Source organism: Falco rusticolus, chromosome 1 (assembly GCF_015220075.1).
Source record: "Falco rusticolus isolate bFalRus1 chromosome 1, bFalRus1.pri, whole genome shotgun sequence".
Taxonomy (NCBI): Eukaryota; Metazoa; Chordata; class Aves; order Falconiformes; family Falconidae; genus Falco; species Falco rusticolus.
In genome coordinates this window covers 88,839,128-88,860,142 of record NC_051187.1, presented here as the reverse complement: position 1 = coordinate 88,860,142, position 21,015 = coordinate 88,839,128, and the positions used below count along the sequence as shown (strand labels likewise).

The 21,015-nt window shown below is 53.3% G+C and overlaps 1 protein-coding gene across 4 annotated transcripts; it reads right to left on the bottom strand.

The window, feature by feature from the left end:
* Window positions 1–1,067: 1,067 nt before the first annotated feature.
* Window positions 1,068–20,324, bottom strand: PAIP2B (poly(A) binding protein interacting protein 2B). Of its 4 annotated transcripts, XM_037388532.1 has the most exons (5): window positions 20,199–20,264; window positions 11,987–12,150; window positions 9,742–9,896; window positions 4,150–4,326; window positions 1,068–3,197 (listed from the first exon to the last, which is right to left on the bottom strand). In XM_037388532.1, exons 3-5 carry the CDS (start codon window positions 9,886–9,888, stop codon window positions 3,141–3,143), a joined length of 381 nt encoding a protein of 126 aa, XP_037244429.1. In that variant the 5' UTR covers window positions 9,889–9,896; window positions 11,987–12,150; window positions 20,199–20,264; the 3' UTR covers window positions 1,068–3,140. The 4 variants fall into 4 exon arrangements, with proteins under 4 accessions (XP_037244429.1, XP_037244420.1, XP_037244439.1 ...); XM_037388523.1 differs by lacking the exon at window positions 11,987–12,150 and having other exon boundaries at window positions 20,199–20,324; XM_037388542.1 differs by lacking the exons at window positions 11,987–12,150; window positions 20,199–20,264 and adding an exon at window positions 20,086–20,187.
* Window positions 20,325–21,015: the final 691 nt, after the last annotated feature.

Genomic DNA, 21,015 nt, shown 5'->3' with positions numbered 1-21,015 from the left:
CCTGTTCGGTGCCCAAGGAGGACAGGCAGCGGCTGCCACAGCCCCGGCATCCTGCCCATGCCTGTGGCACAAGCAGGGAGAGGGTCCTGGTGCTCAGGGGGCAGCCGGGCCCCAGCAGAACGGGAGAGGGGAGCTGCTGGGGAGGATGAGTAAGAGGAAAGAGGGCGCCTTGGGCTTGATACCCAGGGTGCACAAAGGCAGTGAGGGCAGGGACTAGAGCGATGATGGGGTGAAAGGAGTGATGCTGGCGTTTGGCAAGCAGCAGGAAGGACTCGGTGCTGCTGGGTGCTAACAGCAAACAGCAGTCCTGGCAAAGGGGAAGGCTGGGCTGGGCTGGTCCTTCATTTAAAAAGAAAAGAAAAGAAAAAGAAAAAAAAAAAAAAAAGAGAACCCCCTTTGTGTTTCTTTTTGTTTGAAATAAACAGCGAGGGGCTGTGCGCAACCTGAAGCACAAACCCAAAGGCTGACTCTTCCTGGAAGGAATCACTGGGATGGGAAGCACTGGGACAGGTAAAGTGGAGCCGATCCTGCAGGGTCACCCAGCCACGCCGGGCTGCTCTGTGCCTGGCTCCATGTCCCCAGCAAGGCTCTTCCTCAACCATGTCCTCATTCAGCAGCAGGATGAATCTGTGTCCAGCTGGGGAAAGAAGCAGCAGCAGCAGCCTCCATCCAGGGCATCGATGCTGGGAATTGTCTCCTCTGGCCTGCAACATTTTTTTTTTTAGTTTTATTTTCTCAGTGCCAAGGTCCTGACCACACATAAACTGGAGCTGTTTCTTCCTCCAGCTATTTCAGGCTCTGCCCAGCAGAGCCCCAGCCTTTGGCAGAGGATGCTGGAAGCCAGCACTCCCACGGCCCCACAGCTGGGAAGGAGGTAAATCCTCTAGGAACTTCAAACCACCTCTGACCTTGGTTGAAGCAAAGAAAATCAGAGGCACACACCCAAACCTCATGTGCAGGGATCTCTGCTTGCACGGCAGGGAGCCTCCTGCCAGGACCAAGTCATCAGGTGGGGCTGGTGTTGAATGGAGACCTTACTCCTTCTCCAGGCAAGGCTTCTGCACCACTCAGTTCCAAAAAAAGTTTATTTTTAATAATGCATTGTCTGAAATTTACAGCATGTCAGAGGGTGGGTTTGGGTTTGGGTTTTGGTTTTTTTAGTAAGAAATCAAATAGAAACCAGAGAAAGGGATGGGGGAAACTGCACTACCACTACAAAAGAAGTTTGCTCAGCATACAGCCGCCCTTCCCCACACCCTGGGTTATGTCCTGCAAAGCCCCAGGCCACAGCCTGAGCTCCAGCCACATAGCGGGACGGAGCCTCCGACAGCTGGAAGCAACCGTGCAGGTGCTGAAGGCACAGGTTGTACCGGGACAACAGGAGAACTCAACCCAAACCAACCCCACCCCCTCTGGGCAGCAGTATTTAGATGGGCACCTATTCAGAAAGAAATCTTCAACAGGTTGCCAGCTCCAGCTGCGGTAGCATCAGGGTTCAGCGCTGGTTTTAAGACGGGAGATCTGGTGAAGTACGGAGCGCACTGTACGGCAAGCAGCTGAGAAATCAGCTCAAACCTCCCTCAGTGTTTGTGGTCCACAGACCCCGGGCCCTCCTGCTGGGCTCACTGATGGGCTCCAGCGGCAGAAGTTGCGGCCACTGGCTTCGCTGTGCTGAGCTAATGGAGTCAGACCATTGAGTGGCCATTAGCTTCCATCTCTGCAAACCCCTCAGGGATCTGTAATCCCACTCCATTAACTACTCCATTTAAGTAAAAGGAATACTGGAAGTAACAGTACCCGGGAGGTGAGATTTACACGGATGAGCAAAAGCTCCCATCCACGTTACTAAAGCCAGTAACTATTTTAATCGTTAGGCTGCGCCCCTCACCGAGACGCTCCTGCTTTCTCTGGGTTCAGATTTCTGATGCTGGCTCTCCAAAGGAGCCCATGGAAGCACAGGACTTTAAATACTAGATACCAGAAGCGCCCAGGGCTGTGGTTTAGAGCGCTGAAGCCCAGCCAGCTCCTGCCAATGGGGAAGGAGGTCCTCAAGAGCAAGTTCACCCTATGAAGGCACAGATCCTGCCCACAGCCACTCCAGTGGCTCTGCCTGGAATGCCACCCCCCACCAGAGCCTCGGCAAAGGGGACTGTGGGGACCAGCACAAAGACACTGCTCGTCACCTCCCAAAAACACCCTTCTCAGTCTAAGTCTTCGGGTGCTCCTCAGGGGTCAGACTCATCTTGACAGAGGATCCCTCTCCTCTCCCAGGGAGGCTGCTTGACACCAACTCCTTATCACTCCACTCTGCTGAGAATGACTCTATTCAGTTTTGCTTGGATTTATTTAAATGAGAAATGAAGGTACAGATGCTTCAGAGCCGTAGCACATAGTGCTGGATAAGTTCAAGAGTTGGGGGTGGGGGTGGGGTGTAAAAATTCTTTAAGGAGAAAACGTGTTTTGTAGGAGCAGCCCTCCCCTTGGGATGGATGGCTGGGATGATGTCTGATGAGTCTGGTCTCCCCTAAGAGCTCCTGCAACCGATTAAGCAGGCAGGACTCTATCTACCAGAACAGAAGCATATGAGTTAGTGTTCAGCACCTATCAGAGAGCTGGGCAGGCTGCTGCTTGGAGGAATTTAGGGTTTACAGTCTTGTTACACTTCACCTTTCCTTTAGTGAAAGAAATCCTGTTTAACAGAAACAAGGAAAGCCAGTGCAGCTCCTGGCCCAGGCTTGCTGCCTCTGGGGAGGGAGCAGGCAGGCAGGGGGATCCCTACAAATCCTACTTAAACAAGAAAACATGACTTTTCCACTAGCAGGCTTGAAGCACACATTGAAACGGGCCTCTGAAGCAGGGGGAGTGCTGGACTTCAAGACAGACCTAAGGGCCACAAGTCCTAGAAAGCAAAAACTGCCAAAAAAAGGTGACAGACAATACAAAGGAAGAGTTTAAAAGACACAAATAAAGAAGAAGGAAAAAAAAAAAAAAGGTACTTGAAGCGTAGAGCAAGATTTCGCCACATTGCAGCAACTCTGTTACAGCACAGAGTCCAGCTGGGGGCTGATCCCCTCCCTCCTTCCCCCCCGCCACCTTCCCCCAGAGTAGGGGCACAGTCTTTCCAAAGCCTGCCTTGATGGTCAGTACTTCACGCCGGGTACAAACTCCTTGGCATCTGGATTCAAGGTGCTTTTGCTCTGGAAGAGAAGAGGGAAGGGGTGTGTGTGTGTGTGCACCCATCAGCAGTCCAGATGCTGGCACCTCCCCAGCAAGCATCGCCCCACAGACCCACGCCCCGAAGGAGCCCCGTCCTGACAGCCACTTGCCAAGGAGGATGGAGGCTGTTCACATGTGCAAAGCATCTGCCCTGGCCCTCGTGTCCTTGCAGGCACCCAAGATGGTGTTGAACAAGTGCTGGCTCAAAAGTATCTGCTCCCAGACTGTTTTTTTTTGGGGGGGGAAACACAAGAGAATCTGCCGTTTCTGTCTCTCCCTGTTCTTGCGTCAACACAGGGCTGCTGGTGGATGTGCTGTGAGGTGCAAGCGGCTGTTTTATCCCCCTCCACGGTACAGCAGGGAGGTAAAGCAGCTCAGTCTGAGCATGGTCAGCAACGCTGGGCCAGAACAATCCCCGTTGTGCTGGTCCATACAGCCCTGCAGCACGCTCCTGCCTTCAGGGATGAAAACAGGCATTGCCTTAACACTGCTGCTCTTCCAGCCACCCTGCAGGTTTTCACCCCTCTAAATCAATCTATACAAGCTTGGGGCGCTCAGCACCCCTGCAGCAGGCCTGGGTACTCCTCCTGTACCTCACCAGCCTGCCATGACATTCCAGCTCTGTCCAAAACAGCAAGAAAGGTCCCAGCTTGCTCTGGGAACCAGAGCCCAGCTCACATGCAAGTGGCAGCCCCACCCACGACTTCCGGAGACAAAGTTCTGCAAAGCTGGCTATTTCTCTTTATGATATGCAGCTTAAACAAAATCCTTGCTGAAAACTCCAATGCATCGTCACCGGTGTGTTGTCACCAGTTCTCGCATCGACACCCCACTGCCACTCAGGAACCCCGCCAAGGAAATCCACCCCCCTTCCCAGGACAGGACTGTCTGCTCTTCACCTGGCCTTGCAGCACATCCTCCCGAAGTCCTTACCAGAATGTCCTCTGAACTGTGGCCATCGCCAACGGAGAGCCCGTTGAGCTGCTGCTGCAGCTGCCCCATGCCCTGGGGCAGGTCACGCGATGGAATGAACCAGTCCTGGTCTTCTTCCTCCAGCATCTCCTGGAAACAGCGGTCAAGAAACTCCTGCTCCTGCAGCTCCTCCTCCACCTGTCCAAAGAGACCCGTTAGTCACAGGCACACCGACACATCTTGGGTGTTTTCCATGCACTGTCCCCACCTGGTAAAAGAGTCTGCAATGTGCCTACCTCACCTTGGCATCTGCCTATGCCTCAGAAACATCACATGACAGCCAGAGCTGTATTTTAAACCTAAATGAACACGGCTTTGTTGACTTGCCTGTAGCCAGCCCCAGGCAGCGCAAGAGCACAGAAGCCGGCACCTTTTGAGTGGAGCAAAGCCGCACTCAGACATCGCTTCCCGGCCGCTGCAGACTGCCAGGGAGATGCAGTCTGCAAGCACATGTCACCAGGTGAATCCAGAAGGGAACAGGATAAGATTTAGGGGATATCCAGATGCATCAACACATGCATGGGATTTCAGGCTGCCAGGCTCTAGCAGAGCTTGCTGCAAAACCGATGGGATGGCCAATATAAAAATCACAGCTGGGAAACAGTACTAGAGGTGTGTGGTGTTGTGCAGATCCCCTGCTATGGAGCAATGCTGTAGCTCTGCCAGCCTTTCTTGCTTCCCGTGCTTCTCTGGTTCATTAAACCGGCTCTGCTCAGCCTCCTTGGCAGACCGCTGCTCTGCAAGCACTGACGCAGGGCGGCAGTCGGCTCCTGTTAAGTGCACCATGGATGACGCCATCTTCGCTGCAAGAAAACTCCCAAGGCCGAGGAAAGCCACGGGACCTGGCTTGGGCTTCCAGAGCTGCTCATGCAGGGGTGTGCAAGCAAATCGAAGCAGGAGAGACAGGCAGGAGGGGGTCTGGGGGTCCCATCCTTAACCTCAAGTGGGCCTGTACCACCACTGGGTTGCATTAACCAGTTGCTGCCATCTTCCAAGCTGGTTTTCTCTGGATGCTGACTCAAGCAAAGCAAGCAAGGCAGGGAGCTGGGCAGCTGCTGGCCGCCTGCTAAACAGGCACGTGGTTGCCAGAAAATGAGCAGATGGGGCGACAGCCAGAAAACAGCATGACTGAGCAGCTGTTACTGAGTCCAAGAGGGCTGAGTGAATCCATGAACTGCAAAACACTCTGAAAAGCTTAAAAACACTTCTATTTTACAAGAAACCTGAAACTACAATCAAAGCTGTCTTCCCGGGAGAGGGGGATGAAGAGGAGCTCTGCAACCCACCATGCTGGTGCTACAGCCCCTGACCTGCAAATGGCAGTGGGCTCCTGGGGTCCCTCTGCCCCACCATGGAGTTTACAGAGACTGTTTGTCACAAACAGCTTGTGAAGGTAAACCTGGTAAACCCACAGTGCTAACAACTTCCAGGTTATTCACAGCCAGTCCCTGTTACACTTTAAATCACAGCTGGGAAAACTCCTTGCGAGGACTGTTAAAAGCTCTCTCACAGCAACCAAACCTTGGACCCTGTCTCTAGCCTCAGCTAATGGAGAGCTTCTTGCCACTAGCCTTGGAAACTGGGTCTGGCCAGGGGAAAATTCCCTTTACTACCAGCAAAACATGCCATTGCTATCCTCAGCTGGGTTTCCAGAGGCTGTCCTTGAAACTACATGCTGGCACTAGCACATGAAAACAGGATATTAAAAGAAAAACACCTCAGGACCTCTGGCTCGCACTGGCAGGAGATAACGACTACCCTGGGATCCTGTACTTCTACTGGACACCGATGGAGCAAGCCCAGAGCCTTGTGCATCTTGCAACATTCAAACCCAGGTGAATATTCCCTCTCCTCTGAGTCTCGGCACTGCTGGCTGTACTCTAACTGCAGCCCAGCAGCACCTTGTTCCCCTTCCCACACCAAAGCCTTTATGATGCATGCAACAGGCCATTGGGCCCAATGCCAGCACTAGCTGCCAGCTGAGGATGTGGTGACAACATCGATCCTGGACCAGGGAATAGGGAGGGAGAGATCCTGGACATGCTCACACCTGTACCTGCCTGCTACCCCTCTAGCCAGAAACCATCAACTCCTTTGGACTGCATTGTGACAGCCTGAACCAGGAGAGAAAGGGTTTAGTATTTTCTCAGGGCTCTTCTTGAGCTTCCTATGGTATTTAATGCAGTTCTGTCACCTCCTGCCCTAGGTCCTTCTGCACCAACCTCACCTGCTGCCAGCAGAGTTTCTTCTCACCACAACAGCCCACCACTCCCTTTTTGCCCTCTGGGACATGCTGGCTCCGTGGGAAAAGGAATGTCGCTAGCATAAATAGGGGAGGACCATGCCAAGAAACTCATGGGTTTCTGAAAACACCTGCCTGCTCTCCTTGCTCAGGGCCTGGATGGCAGAAAACCTTTGTGGAGGAGACAAGGAAGCAGCATGGCTTCAGAAAGCTGAGGAAGAAGGAAGAGCCAGTGGGTCTGGAAGAGGATTCAGCCCCAGATCTTACAGCAGCCCCAAGCCACTGGGGTGTTAAAGAAAATGTATTTTGAATTAAGAACTTTAAAGTGCTGAAGCTGCTAAATGGCAGAACCAGGCCTCATTCCCTGTATAGCCCTAATCCAAGGCTGGTTTAAAACTTAGTCAAGATAATCAGTAGGAGAATAGAGAAACAATAGATGATCAATTGCATACACAGGTGCTCTCAGAAACACAGGTGTTTCTACGAAAAAAATCAGCTTACGTGAATAGGAATTGCTTGTTCAAAACTAAGTCTGCTTGAAGGATTGTGTGAGTTAAAGCAGACAGAGACTGGAACCGATTAGATGAATCAACGGGGACAGAGTCAGGTGATGGATTCGCAGAACTGACAAGACCAAAGGAAACTTCAGATATTGACTAACGATTTGGTAAGTGTATATAAGCTGTGCTGTATCCCTTTGTTCTCTGCCGCTCACTGAGGTGGTGGCCCAGCTCTGAGTTGTGATTAAAGCAAGCCTAAGGGTACCCACATCTCTGTGAATTTCTCCTTTAACATGAGGCACAGATGGAAAGCCTGCAGAAGCCACCATCGCCACTGAAAGGGACTTGCCTGCTGTTGTCCCCCACTGTGGCCCCATCACTGCCATCTCATCCTTTCCTGGGGGCACTCAGAAGCAACTCCAGCCAGGGAGCACAATAGAGCAGCTGAAAGGCATGAGGTATGGCATCCTAAGCCGAGCCCCACAAGATCCCATGCCAGCCCAAGGACGCTCCTTCCAGGAGTGCTGCCTTCTGACTGACAAAGATCCCGGTGCAGGATAGCTCTTCCTACCCTGGCTGGTGCCCCACCAGCAGACACAGGGATTTCAAAGCCCTCGAAGAGTGACTCCAGCTTCTGAACGAACCATTTTCCCCCTAGTAGCATTTCACCAGAAGCTGGACGAAGGGCTGAGCTCCCAGGGCATCGCTAAGGGTTTGGAAGTGCAGGAGTGAGGGCTGGCAGACCAGGAAAGCATCGGCAAGTATCTCAGAAACACAGAGCCCAATACAGGGAAGCCCTGAGGCCTTGGCTCAGTTTTCCTGCCTCCTCCATCTCCCTCTGCCTGCGCATGCTTTCCTCCACCCTGCTGCTCCACCCCAGGATGCTCCCTCTGGTATGGAGCTGCAGTATGGTTTGCTTTGCACTTTGCCTTCATCAGGCTTTTAATCAACACAGCTGTCCTGGTTTTGGCTGGGACAGAGTTAATTTTCTCCTCAGTAGCTGGTGCAGTGCTGTGTTTTGGATTTGGTGCAAGAACAATGTCAATAGCACACTGATGGGTTTGGTTGTTGCTGAGTAACATTTATACTAAGTCAAGGGCTTTTCAGTTTCTCATGCCCTGCCAGAAAGAGGGCTGGGCACAAGAAATTGGAGGGGACACAGCCAGGACAGCTGACCCAAACTGGCCAAAGGGATATTCCGTACCATATGATGTCAAGCTGAGTATATATAAAGCTGAGGGAAGGAGGAGGAGGGAGGGACATTTGGCATTATGGCATTTGTCTACCCAAGTAACCATAACGTGTGATGGAGCCCAGCTTTCCTGGAGATGTCTGAACACCTGCCTGCCCATGGGAAGTGGCAAATTAATTTCTTGTTTTGCTTTGCTTTCACACATGGCTTTTGCTTTACCTATTAAACTGTCTTTATCTCAGCCCTTGAGTTTTCTCACTCTTCGGATCCTCTCCCTCATCCCACTGTGGGGGGAGTAAGCAAGCAGCTGCATGGTACTTGGTTGCCGGCCAGGGTTAAACCATGACAGTCCTAAACCACCACACAGCACTTTACAAACATTAACTAATTAATCTCGCACATTTCCATCATCAAAGCTGCTAGTGGGGACCAGCTGCTGCCTAATCGCGTCATTAAATAAAACAAAAGCCTTGAGTCACAGCCTGCTAACAATTGCTAATGTGATGGGCAGCACAAGGCTGCTGCACACTCACCAGGAGTTACTGTCAGTGAGTGGTTGCAGTTTCCTCCTGTGGGAACAAGACTGAAGTATTACCATATGGAGATTTTTTGCTGAGAACACCAGTAAAGCTGATGAAATCCTCCTTTGGTGACCAGGGGTGTGGTGGGGACATGAAATCCCTCTGCCCAGCCTGCCCGCAGCTCCAGAGGTGCTTCCCTGCCAGCCTCCTGACACCCTGGTGATGGGAATCCGGTGCTTGGCCACACTCACGGGGATGTTTTAGGGAGGGCACAAGCATTCAGGAAGGTTCAGGGCTTCTGCCTGTAGCAGACCTCAGCCAGCTGAAGGGGTGGGCTCCTTCCTCACCCAGTTTGAGGTGTCTGACTTGTCTCCAGCTACTGGGGTGATGGCAGAAGGGACCAGTGAGCCTCCAGCAAGTTATTCCCTGCTGCCTCCTGCTGCCCTGGCATTTGAAGATCCAAAGCAGAAGCATGAGGATGTTATGCGGCTGCTTGCCCTGCTCCAGCTCACAGGGTTGCATCGTTATTCCACAAGCAAAGGCTGTTCCAAGTCCCACTACAATCTACTAGAAACTCTCAAAAGCTTAGCTGGCCATTACAGACACAGCATCTAGTGGCCAAGGCTCCAACCAAGTGGTCTGGCTGCTCCAAGTGTGTTTGGGACCATTTCACTGAAATGGAGACTTCCACACGAAATGAGAAGTATTAACTGCAGGAACTCATTGCTGAGATAGCCAAGCTACAAATGCTCTCCAATTTTGAGCACTGTTTTTTATGCTGGTCCTCTGCCCTCCAGCTGAGCATGCAGAAAGGGAAGGTCTCTGTTACTGCAGCAAAGCACAGAAAATGATGGTGCTGTCACCACCCCTCTGAGAAAGATCTGAGAGGGTCAAAGGCATCGTGAGGTGTTTTTTTCCCCATGGCCTTACAGGCAGATCCAATATAAACAGGATGACTCTCCCCTTGAGCCACCATCTCCACACAGGGCCCACACAGGCTGTGACTCACACTTCAGGGTGCCCATCAAAGGAAAATTTTCCCTCACCTCAATTTTAGCCGCAGAAACACAGAGCTGGCAACCACCCTCCCAGTCTTACCTGTCTGTTAAAGTCTTCTTCATTCTCCATCCACATGTATTCTGCAAAGGGGTTGTTTTCCTTTTCATCGTGGCCATTAACTACTTGGTCCTCTTTGGATTTGGGACTGGATGCCGTCGTACTGGCGAGGTCGGAGCCATTCATCATTATTGACTCTGGGAAGAAAAACATAGGGTTGAGGGAGCCACTGGGGACCTCCATGACCCCCAGCTCACCCCAGGCCCCCCAGCTCCCATATGGGCGCTTGCCACTGGCGGTGCTGATGGGTGACAACTCAGGCTTCCAGCACAAGAACCTGATGCTTCCAGGCTGCTTTTATCAAGGCACAGCACTATTTATGACTCCCCTCCCCTCCTCAAAAGCACTAGAAGCAGCACTAAACCTCCCTGGCAGTGGCAGCATTTATTTTTCATGGTTTTGACCAATCAAGGATAGCCTGAACATACTTGGTCTGGACTTAGAGCAAGGGGTGACCTGACCAGCAACTCCTGGAGAAGCTGTGAACAGGGTTTGGAAAGGCATCAGGCACCTTAAACCTCATCCATCCATCACATTTATTTTAAATCTGCCACAAAATACACCAGAAGACCACAGCTGGGTTATCACTACAGTCAACACACCAATACCACAGAAGCAGATTGCCTCCTACCCTAAAATGCTGAAATTTTTGGCAGAGCATATGCACACCAGCTCGTGTCCCTTTGTCTGCCATAATTTCTTTATTTTTAGATGGCATTTTGCAAAAGCCTGTTGGTTTGCGACATGAAGGCTGCCTGTTTCTAAAGCAGGCATTCAGAGTCCCAGTAGCGTGGCTTGAAGCTAGACAAACCTTACAGAATCCCAAATCTCAATTTCCAAAAGGCTCCCAGGAACAGATGGAGGACAGGACAGACAGACAGACAAATGAGACAATAATTCAATAGCAAAATCCTACAGAATAGCAAAACACGGAGTAAGGCCAGCACAACTCTGCTGGAAAACATCCAAAGATCACGTAATGACATCCTAGCTGTATGTTTTACTCTCCCCTGGTAAAGGCTTTATCTGGAGCTGAGCTGCATCCAGCTCCAGCACAGCACTGGGGCACAGCGATGAACTGGAGAGCACCCTGCACAAGCAGGGGCTGGAAAACACAATTTCTGGGGGTGACTGGCAGAAGCAGGTTGGTTTGGTCTCAAGGAGGATGACAGGAGGGAGCCCCACACAACAACCCTTTAGGTACAGATGGAGGCCGCAGAAAAAAAAATCAGTCTTTTGTTTTGTGGGTACAGAAGGGGGCTCAGTTTTTGCGGCACTAAAAATTGGATTTGGAGGAGGGGTGAGGTTGCAGAGGCCACTAGTGACAATAGGAAATAATGCCCTTTGCAAGGGGGCAAGCCTCTTCCTGAAAGTTTCAGGGAACAGTTACTGATGGGCACCACGGATGCCTAATCCAACTTTAGGAACACAAAGACAAATTAAACGACCTCTCAGAGTCTCCATGAGCCCCCCTACAAGGCTGTGGGAGCAAGCAATGACCCCACTGGAGCCAGGTCTTTTCTGCCTCCATACAGGTCATAGCTGCTGTCAGATCTGCAGCCCAGCAGCCGCTCCGATCACCTGGAAGTGGGGATTCCACATTACTCGATAAATGCAGCCTGCTCTAGGGGCCATGCAGATTATTCTCACTTTCAGGAGGAATCCAAAGCACAGACAAATACACAACAGCCATTGCATGTCAGTCTCTGAAAAGCATCTCCACCAACAACAAAGGTGTGCAGCCCTGGCATGCTGATCCTCTTGGGTCCCCGAGAGCAGCACAGCTTTAACATGGCTGCTTCTCGGCAAAGGAAAAAGGGGAAAAAGGGGAAAAGAAAGAGCTGCAAGGCCCTCAGGCTGCCTGCAGCCTCAGGACACAGCACCACGCCATAATGAAGCAGCCTTTGTTATCTGCAGAGAAGCAAGAAAGGTTCTGAATCGAGCATGGAAACTTCAACCATGCCAAAGCCAACACGGCGGCTCTCCCAGGATCAACGAGACTTATTGACGACAGACAGCTCAAGTCTGGCAAGAGGCAGTCACAGGGCAGGCGGGAAGGGGAACAGAGCTGCAAAGCAAGCAAAAATGCACGAAAGGTTTGGACGGGGGAGCTCTCTCCCTCCCTCCCTGCTCGTCTCGCCGCCAGCGCAGATGTCTGCACAGGCAGAGCCCAGAGCCCAAGGACACACGAGTTCTGAGGAGCTGGCAGGGTTCACAGCTTACGTACAGCGTCCAGAGCCAGGTCCTCTGCACAGACAGGCAGGATGGGTGCTGGGTAGAGCCAAATGTCGTTCTGTCACCCTATGTCAGGCGGTCGCTGTCAAAGAGACGAAGCGAGGTGCCTGTGCTGGTCCAGCAGCTCTGTACCAGCCGCTGCAGACAACAGTTTAGCTAGAGAAGCAGCATGACAAAAGAGGGAAATTTTTTGCAATGTTTTATTTTATGGTTTATGTAATTTTTTAAATTACAAAAAGAAAGAAAAAACTCTCCCCTCCCTCCTCAAGACTCCCACAAGCACACTCCTTACTAATCTGGCTGCAAAGAGACCTTGCTCCTGTGGTGCTGGCTCTCAGCACAGCTTTGCAGCTCTTTCTGAACAGCAAAGGGGTTTTTCCACGAACACTTGGCCTGGGTGACCCAGGACCCATGGCACGGCTGTGGGGAGCTATGGGTGCCACGGGAGGAGGAGAGGCGGAGGAGGGCGGTGTGCTGTGGTTTGGGAGCAGAGACATGAAAGGATGGCTTGTGTCTAGTTTCCCTTCCAGGTTTATAACACAGCAGCAGGACTTTCATCGCAGCTCCCGTCAGCAGGACAGGTTTTTCAGGCATACAAGAAGCTGCGAAGGCAGCAGCTCTCAACACAAACAGACCATAACAGCAGGGCAGCCCAGAGCACCACCAGCACCCCAACATCTGCATGGTGCCTGCAGCCCTTTGGCCATCCACACATCCCACTCCAGCACCTGGAGCAAACTGAAGGGCTCCCACATCCCCAGCTGCTGCCATGGGGCAGGCAGGGTCTGGGGATGATGGCTGAGCTTGCCTTCCCGATTTCAGCTTCACCATCCCCTGCAGACGGAGAACTGGGACTCCAGGAAGGGACCCTGCTGCTGGCAGCCCTGGGCACATCTGCTATGGTCCCCAGGCTGTGTAAACAGACCTACTGCTCACCAAAATCGGAGCATGGGAAGTGTTTGTACCTCCACATCAGTGTCAATGCTACTTGTTTATCACCAACAGGACCGTTTTTGTTTGTTTCTTTTTTCCTTCTTTTATTTTTTTTTTTAAACACACAGGTGTCCAAAGCCCCATTCCCAGCCCCTCTCAGCAGACTCAGAATCCCCCACATTCACTGCATGGAAGTTGTTTCACTGTGGTTATTGCACACATTTCCCTGCCACACACTCTTTTGTTAGATTTAAGCCATCCCAAAGCTTCCTGAGCCATCCCACAGTCCTCACCCACAGCCATCCCCCACCTCCAGAGCCAGAGGTTTCTAAACGGCCCCAAGCAAAAAGGGAGCTCAGAGAGGCCAGCACAGTCATTTAAGCATCACAGAGGGAGACAGGAGCCCTTCTGTCGAGGGAAGCCCCTGCGCTTTGCTGGGAGAAACAGGAGGCAGCAAGCAGCAGGCAGGAGAGACAGGCTGCCCCACAGCACTGGGACAGCCGGCTGCCATGCCAGCTCGTCCCTACCGGAGGGTAACTCCTGCCTGCACATATCCTGGGTGAAAAAACTCATCCAACAAGACAACAGGCACCCAAACCTCCCACCAGTGCTAGCTGGTACAGGGTGAAGGGCAGCAGATACCCGGGGCAGGGGTACGTACAGCAACAGCAAAGGAACAGCCTATCTGATGTACTACTTCAGTAGCCCAAACACAAAAGGGGAAAAAAACCTGAACCACCACCACCAAAGTGTGTTTTTATCTCCCATTTTTCACAGCTGGGTCTGGAGGACCCACGGTCATGGTTTTCCCCTATCAGCTGGTGCCTGGAGCATGCCAGCAGTCCCTCACAGCAGCCCTGGCTGTACAGGGCCATCCTTGCCTGGAAAAGCAGCTTCCAAGATTGTATTTTCCAGTCTGACCGAGCCAGGCTCAATGTATGTTTTGGTCTGCGTGTTATTTATCTGAGTCACCGGAACAGCACTGTAACCATCAGCCTGTTGATGCTCTACCAAGAATGCACAGAGCCAGGGTAATTTTGATATATTGCTGAGACACTGCAGCAGACTTACTGCTCTGAGCTGTGGCTCCCCATTAAAACTAAAATAAATAAAAAGCCTGCCCTCTTATAGTGAGGGCTGCTTGGATTTGTTTCTCCTTTCCGCTGGAAAATTAGGTAGATATATATAAAAAAAGTAAACTTCAACTTGGGGACTGAGAGCTCTGAAAACACATCCAGAGCACACAAATCACCTCCTGAGAGCTGCACGTCCTGATCCAGAGCACAGCAAATCCCAAGGAGCTATGCCGTGGGGCTGCCTGCAAGGCAGTGAGGCAAGCCTGGGAGGTCCCTGCTAGTCTTTACAAGCATCACCATCGTTCTCAATGCTCCTGTACTCGCCTGGAGCTGGAACAGCAGCCTGGCAAGGTAGGCTTCCTTTGCAAAAGGTACTGGACATAACATGAGCTGGGAACACAGAAATTCAGCCCCGATCTGGTATCTTGGGTGATGCTTCAAGGCTACAGACTTTACAGGATCAGAGACCAGCTGGGGCTACCAGACCATCCTGGCTCAATCAGCCTGGAAATAGTCACAGAGGCAAATTAAGCACAAGTGACCGAGACATCCAAGGACAAACTAATCAGCACAGCTCATGCAGGAAGATGCCAAAACATTACCACCATCCCAGTGCTGACACCATCTAAAAGGGATGGACTTTTTTTTGAGGAAAGATCCACATTTCTGTGTGGACACATCCCTTAGCCCCTGTGCTGCTGTGCCCACCTCCCTGACCCGTCTGCATGCATTTCTGCTGCTGCGCTCTGATCCTGCGCTGGTGCAAACCCTGCTGAGGCAGTTGGATTGTGCTGTGTGAGATGTGCTACCCTTGCTTCAGAGCAGATGCTGCAAGGCCAGGCAGGCTGCCTCATCCCATTTGGCTCCTGCTCCTTGAAATTACGAAGTGGAGCAACATCCCCTTGTCACCGTGTTGAGATATTTGATGCAAGAAGGGCAGCAACTTTGTGGACTGGCTCTGCAGGAGGTGCGGAAGGACTCCTTAGAGCAGGCAGCACCCAAGCATGCTATAAAAGGGGGCAGCTGACTCTGAGGGAGAAAAGGCTGAAAGAGAGAAGCAAGTGCACCAGGACAGCAGGTGCAGCTACCCACTGTGCTGCAAAAGGAGCACAGGAGGTGAGAACTTGATGCAGAGACAGAGATAACACAGGGCAATGCGCTCAGAGTGGCAGGGAAGCAAGCTAATCTGGCAGGCAAGTGTTTTTTCCAGCAATGAGCCACATGCAGAGTGCTGCATGTCCACAGGCTGCAGCACTGGCTGTCAGGTGGGAAGGGGTAAGGACAAGAGGCTGGAGACAGTGGGATTGCACCATGGTTAGAATGAACTGTCCTGGGAGAAGAGCGTACATGCAGGAATGCTTCAGGCTCCTGTAACAGAGCAGCATAAGGCATGGAGAGTTCATTAATAATCTGGATAATGCACTTCGATACCCCAGAATTACACATATGGTTATCTACTCCTTCAAAACAGGCTGTTAGACTGTCTCCTTAACTAACTCAGGAGGGTAACACACAGCAGAACCAACCAGGGTTGGTTACGGCAGGACTGAGTACCTCCTGGGAGGCAAGAACCTTTGTGAGTCCCACTTCCAGCTGGTTTCTGCCCCCATGAGAGCACCCCTTTCTTATGCCAAGCATAGCATGATCCATGTTCCTCCCCTTTGCCCCCAAAGAGTTAACAAGTCAGCACCAGACAGAGAATCGAGCACAGCTGCGCACCTGGCTCAAGGCAATGGACATATGGTCCTCCTTACCCTCACAGGCTGGCTGGCCAGAGCCAAAACCTCAGCGGAGGCTGCTTCGGTGGGGAGCGCCAGCTTACGTGATGGAGGAGGCTGGCCGGCCAGGGCTCCCATATCTATAAATAGCTTTGGGAATCATTGTGTTTGCAGACGGGCTGGTCGTTCAGCAGGAAAACGCACCCATCACAGCTCAGACTTCAGAAAAAACAAATCACCAACAAACCCATGAGCCCTTCTTTCTCTGTGCACTTTAAAGGCTCCTCTCCCTCCTGACTGCCCTGCGAGTGCTTAGGAGCACAGCTAGGTTTGCAAGGGCTGTCACTGTGAGGGAAGGCAAGAGGTTAGTGCTGCATCCTCACCCTAGCTGCACCTTGGGTTTAACACCACTCCAATTTCAACTTCTAGAGCATTCATAAAAAGAAACCCACTGTTTCTCTCCTCCACTGAACCAGTGCGGAAATGCTTCCCATAGACAGAAGAGGCATACTGGAGCATGAAGTCCTTGACTAGAAGCCCAGGACTGATCCATGCCCAAGCAGTGCTGGGCAAGGAGGGGAGGAGAGGGCTGGATGTTTTTGCAGGCCACCTCTCAAACTCCTCCAAAACAGCAATTAAGAGAAGGGCAACTGGTTAGCCTCAGTTCCCAAAGGGACCAGATTCCCCTATTTCAGCTCGCGCTACACAGGTTGATCAGGTTCAGCCCCACTTGCAACGCCCTTGCTCCTTGCACCAGCCTCTCCTCCTGCCCACCTGTACCCCGCACAGTGAACGAAGAGATTACCTTGCTCTAATCTCCGTTTGCAGATAAGGTCTCTGCACTTCAGAGTCCCAGGCTGCACGTTTTATCTCCCAGCCATGTAGATTTTTCCAGTAGCCATGAGCGTTGCCAGCTACCCTGCATGGCACTTGCGGTGCTCCCCTCTCTCTGCTCCCAGCTGGGTCTCACTGGGGAACCTGGCCTGACTGGGTCTGACTTTTTCTGCTAGGCTGCAATCCATCTCCAGCCCAGCCCACACTCGATCACCACCCTGACGTCTTTCAAGTTGTTGGTTTTGTTTTTTTTTTTTTTCTTTCCCCAGGCTTCTCCTTCCCATTATACTGGTGTTTCAGGTTTTATTCCCTACCACCAACGCTGAAGCACTGAGCTGACAAGCTGCTGCAGACCTGGGGGAGTCACCCACTGCTCCCTGCTGTCCTCAACCCATTGTAATTAAAGGATGTTAAATCTTCCAGGTTATTCTGGACTTCTAAGGTTAGGCTGGACTCCTGGTACTACTCTCAGGTGCTGGGCTGCTGCAGGGGGTGACAGTCCCTGCCTGCAGCAGATGTGGAGCTTTCCATTTTCAGATCTCAGTTGCTGAGAAACTGCATCCTATTTCCATCCCTGATCTGGGGGATAATCTCATACTGTGCTATTTTAATCTGCATCCACAAGAACAATCCCCACTTTGCTCAGGCACAAAATGAAGTGCCACCAGATACCCTGTCATTTTGAAATCACCAGAAACATCAAACACCGCTCTTGAGCTGTGTCCAAGAAATGCTCAGAAACCTAATTTCAAACTCATCCTAAACACTGCTTTTCATTGAGCTACTTTTAATCTCAGGCAAAGACAACACATTCAGCACTCAACAGCTCACAAACAGGTCCTGCTGCTCAGCAAGATTAACGCTGCAATACACTGCAGCAGCGATACGGCCAAGTAGCATCACACATGAGCCCACAAGCAGCGATATTCTGCAATTTAAGGGAATTATTAACAGAAATTGTAAAGACTTCAAAACACAGCATCATCAAGCAGCACCTTCCAGCTCCCTGGGCAGTTGTGGCTGCTTTTGGTCTGGGAGGGGAAACTTTATCAGAGCTGGGAGATGCTCTTCTCACAGACACACCACAAGCTCCCCACACAGGGACATCCACAGGGCAAAGCAGGGACAGTGTTCCCTGCCTGCCTGTGGGCAGGAAGAACAGAGAGCAGAAAAAGCCAGCGGTACAATTTCTGCAGCAACAGCAGCTGGAACTGAGATCAGGGCAGCAAATTGCATGCTTTGTGAGGGCTCTCCAGATTTGCAGGAGCAGCTTTAAGTCTGTTCGGGCCAGAGGCCCGACCTTTCCAGACACCTCACAGTGCATACCCTGTACTTGCATCCCCGGCTTTGCCTGATCCGGCCAGATGCCTGCCCTCCACACCACTCTGACTCAGGGGAAGCAAAGCATGGTGAGACCAAGAGGGCTAAGGCAGACGGGGCGATTCGACCTTTGTTTTGGGAGCTCAGGTCTGCACCTTGGCAGCTGGACCACGCTGGCTCCTGGACCACGGTAGAGTGGTCGCAGCTGCCAGGGCTTGGCCTTGCTCTCCAGGCCCCCAAAACCTGACAAAATGCGCCCTGTCAACAACAAACAAGAGCAGGCACTGGGCAGGCTGGTTGGCGGCTGCCTTCCAGCAGCCTGGATTTTGGTTGCTGACAACACTGGCATGGATCAAATTAACACTGGTGGAAGGGCCAGCGCGATGACAGCTCCGGGGACAGACACTGTCCTTGCGCAGCTGCGGTCCCTGGGGCGCAGTGGCCAGCCTGGCAGTGATGGATAAACAGGCAAGAGGTGAATTGCTGAGGGTCTTGCTTCATTGTCCCGCAGCCAGCCTCAAACTGCAGCTCACAGAGGCTGCCTGACAGGGGAAAACAAACTGCTGCTTCAAGGGAGGGGAACAAGCCCACTTCCCTCCTTGACTCTTCACTTCCAGAACAAAAGCCTGAAAGTTTGCAGGAGGATATCAGCGTCCAGCTCCGGCTAAAAGAGCCCTGGGATACACTGTCCACCTGCATACAGCTGGTGTTTTCTGCCCGTCTCACTTAAGTACATGGGGAATCCTGCAAGGACACATGTGCATCTTAGACACGATGTGCACGCGTGCCTGGCTCTTCCTTTCTCAGCCTGGAGAAGGGCTGTCCCCTCAGCTTGCCACCCAGGAGCTCTTCAGGGGGAAAAACTGCAGACTTCGCACAGAAAGGAAACATGGACATTTTCAATGCAGTATTATAACACATATTTTTGTCTCAAGCTATTAGGAACCGAACAAACACAACTGGGAGCTTCATGCAGCCTTTTCTGCGGCCTCTATGGCCAAGGCTGACAGAGGAACAAGGATCCAGATCAACTGTACCCCAAAGTGACACAGCCCAGTGTGCATCCTGTCAAGCAGTTACTGCGTTAGACGCAGAGAGAAGTTTCCCTACCTGGCTGCGATGCTCCTGTAGCAATACCTGACTTGTCACTGCATGCCAGACTGAAACCTGAAGAGCCAGCACGTAACAAAATACCTGAAGGGCACAGCCAGGAGCTGGCTACACCATGCTGAGCTTGCTGGTGCCATATTCTGTCCCCTGTAAACATGGATGGCAGAGGCAGGCTGGCCCAGGCCGGGGAGAGCAACCTTCTCCCAGCCCAAACCCACCTGTGTGCCACATCCCGAGCTTCCATGGCACCAGCTGGACTAGTTTTTCTAGGCAAAGTTAAGAAACCAGCCTCCAGTCACTGTAATCTGAAAAGAGAGCACATCATGCCACCTGTCTCCAGGTTAGGCATCCCTCCAGAGTGATGGCAGCGTGCGGGACCACTGTGCCTGTCCCCTGTATGCTCTGCCAGAGCAGAGATCATGCCGTGGGAGCGGATCTGAGTGGGTTCCCCTCCCCCACAGCTTTGCTGAACGCATCCCCTCCCCACAGCATGGGTCAGCAGGCTGGTGGCACATTCCCCTCACCCCACCCCACGGGTTGAAGGCCTGGCCCATACAGAGGGGAGCCTGGGGGCTGTTTGGGGAGCCTGCTCCCAAGGGGTGCCAGGGGATCAGGAGAGGACAAGGGGCTGGGAGGTGGGAGAACGCGCAGCTGGAGGCTGGCAGGGCCCCAGCACTGGTGAAACCAGCTAGGTGGGCCTTCTGCTGGTCTCTGACAGGGGTGCACGACTAATACCTGGCTCCTGGGCATCCCCCGCATCTGCCTCCCCCTCGGGGTCAGAGGCTCCTCCGGCAGCCCCAGCCCCGGGCTCCCCCGCTTTGGCTCTACACGGCCTGCATGTCCCGGGGGAAGGAAGCTCCCCTCAGCACATCGTGGGGCCTGCCACCCGGTCTCCAGATCCGAGCCATGCTGGCTGACCCACGGCTCTGCTCCCCGCGGCCGTCCCCCGCCGGCTGTAGGACACCCCGCCGGGCGCAAGGCCGGAGCGCGGCCGCACAACCCACAGCTCCCCGACCGAAGGCTACCGGAGCCCTGGGGTGGCGCCGGTAGAACTGCGAGGCACGGCCAGGGCCTGCGAGCATCGCCCGGCGAGGCTTTACCTCAGGCCGGGCCGCGCTGGGGCCTTCCTGGCCTGCACCCACCGGAGGCCCGACAGCCCCCCCCGAGAAGCCCGTGGGGCACCGGGTCCCGGAGCCCCCTGTGGCCGCTGTACCTGCGGGCCGGGCCGGGCCGGGCCGGGCCAGGCCAGGCCGAGGCCGGTGCCGCTCCGCGGGCTGCCGCTGCCACTGCCGCCGCCGCCGCCGCCACAGCCCGCCCAGCGTACCGGGGACACGCCCAGTGCAGCCGTCTCGCCCCATTGGCCAGCGCCGCCGCAGGTCCCCGCCCCTCCGTTCTCCTCTCTGAGCTTGATTGGAAGAAAGGCCGCTCGAGCATGTCGCTATTCAACCATCCCACTGTCACTCTAGCTTCTAGTCCCACCCACTGTACCGCTGGCTGATTGGTGACTCGGATCCACCTCCTAGCCTTCGGATTGGTTAACCTCGAAGGGTCGGATTGGTTGGGCGCACGCGTTGCCCACGTTGGGTTAGACGGGCAGCGCTCAGAGCTGGAATCGTGGCGGGGTGGGCGTGACCAGACGCGATGTAAATAACCACATCGCCCGCCCCTTCGCTCAGATTCTGATTGGCGGGCGCAGCGCTCAATGGGGAGAGGCGGCACAAACCGCCCTCCCTGCCGCGCGGGTGTGCTGCTAGAGAGCGGCTGATTGGCGGGTCGATGTAAACACACCGAGGGGGCGGGGGTTTTCCCCGAGCACTGCTGTCACGTGGCGGCGTGTGGGACGAGGGGGCCGCAAACTTGCAGTGGGAGGGCACAGTATCGAGGGAGGGGGGGGTAGCCCTGCAACTCCAGAGTGGGGGGACCCGCCTGCATCCCCTGTTTTGGGGGCACCCAGCGCCGTATCCGCTGTACCGGCGGGCCCTGCTTGCAGCCCTCGTTTTGGGGGCACCTCGGTGTGTGTGTGTGGGCAC

Bases quoted from the DNA above. Each gene is read 5' to 3' on its own strand.
- PAIP2B (XM_037388523.1), bottom strand. From the start codon at position 9,888: ATGATGAATGGCTCCGACCTCGCCAGTACGACGGCATCCAGTCCCAAA. The intron at 4,327-9,741 runs GTAAGACTGGGA...CTCTTTGGACAG, and splicing joins AAGAAGACTTTAACAGACAG to GTGGAGGAGGAGCTGCAGGA. The intron at 3,198-4,149 runs GTAAGGACTTCG...CTTCTCTTCCAG, and splicing joins ACAGTTCAGAGGACATTCTG to AGCAAAAGCACCTTGAATCC.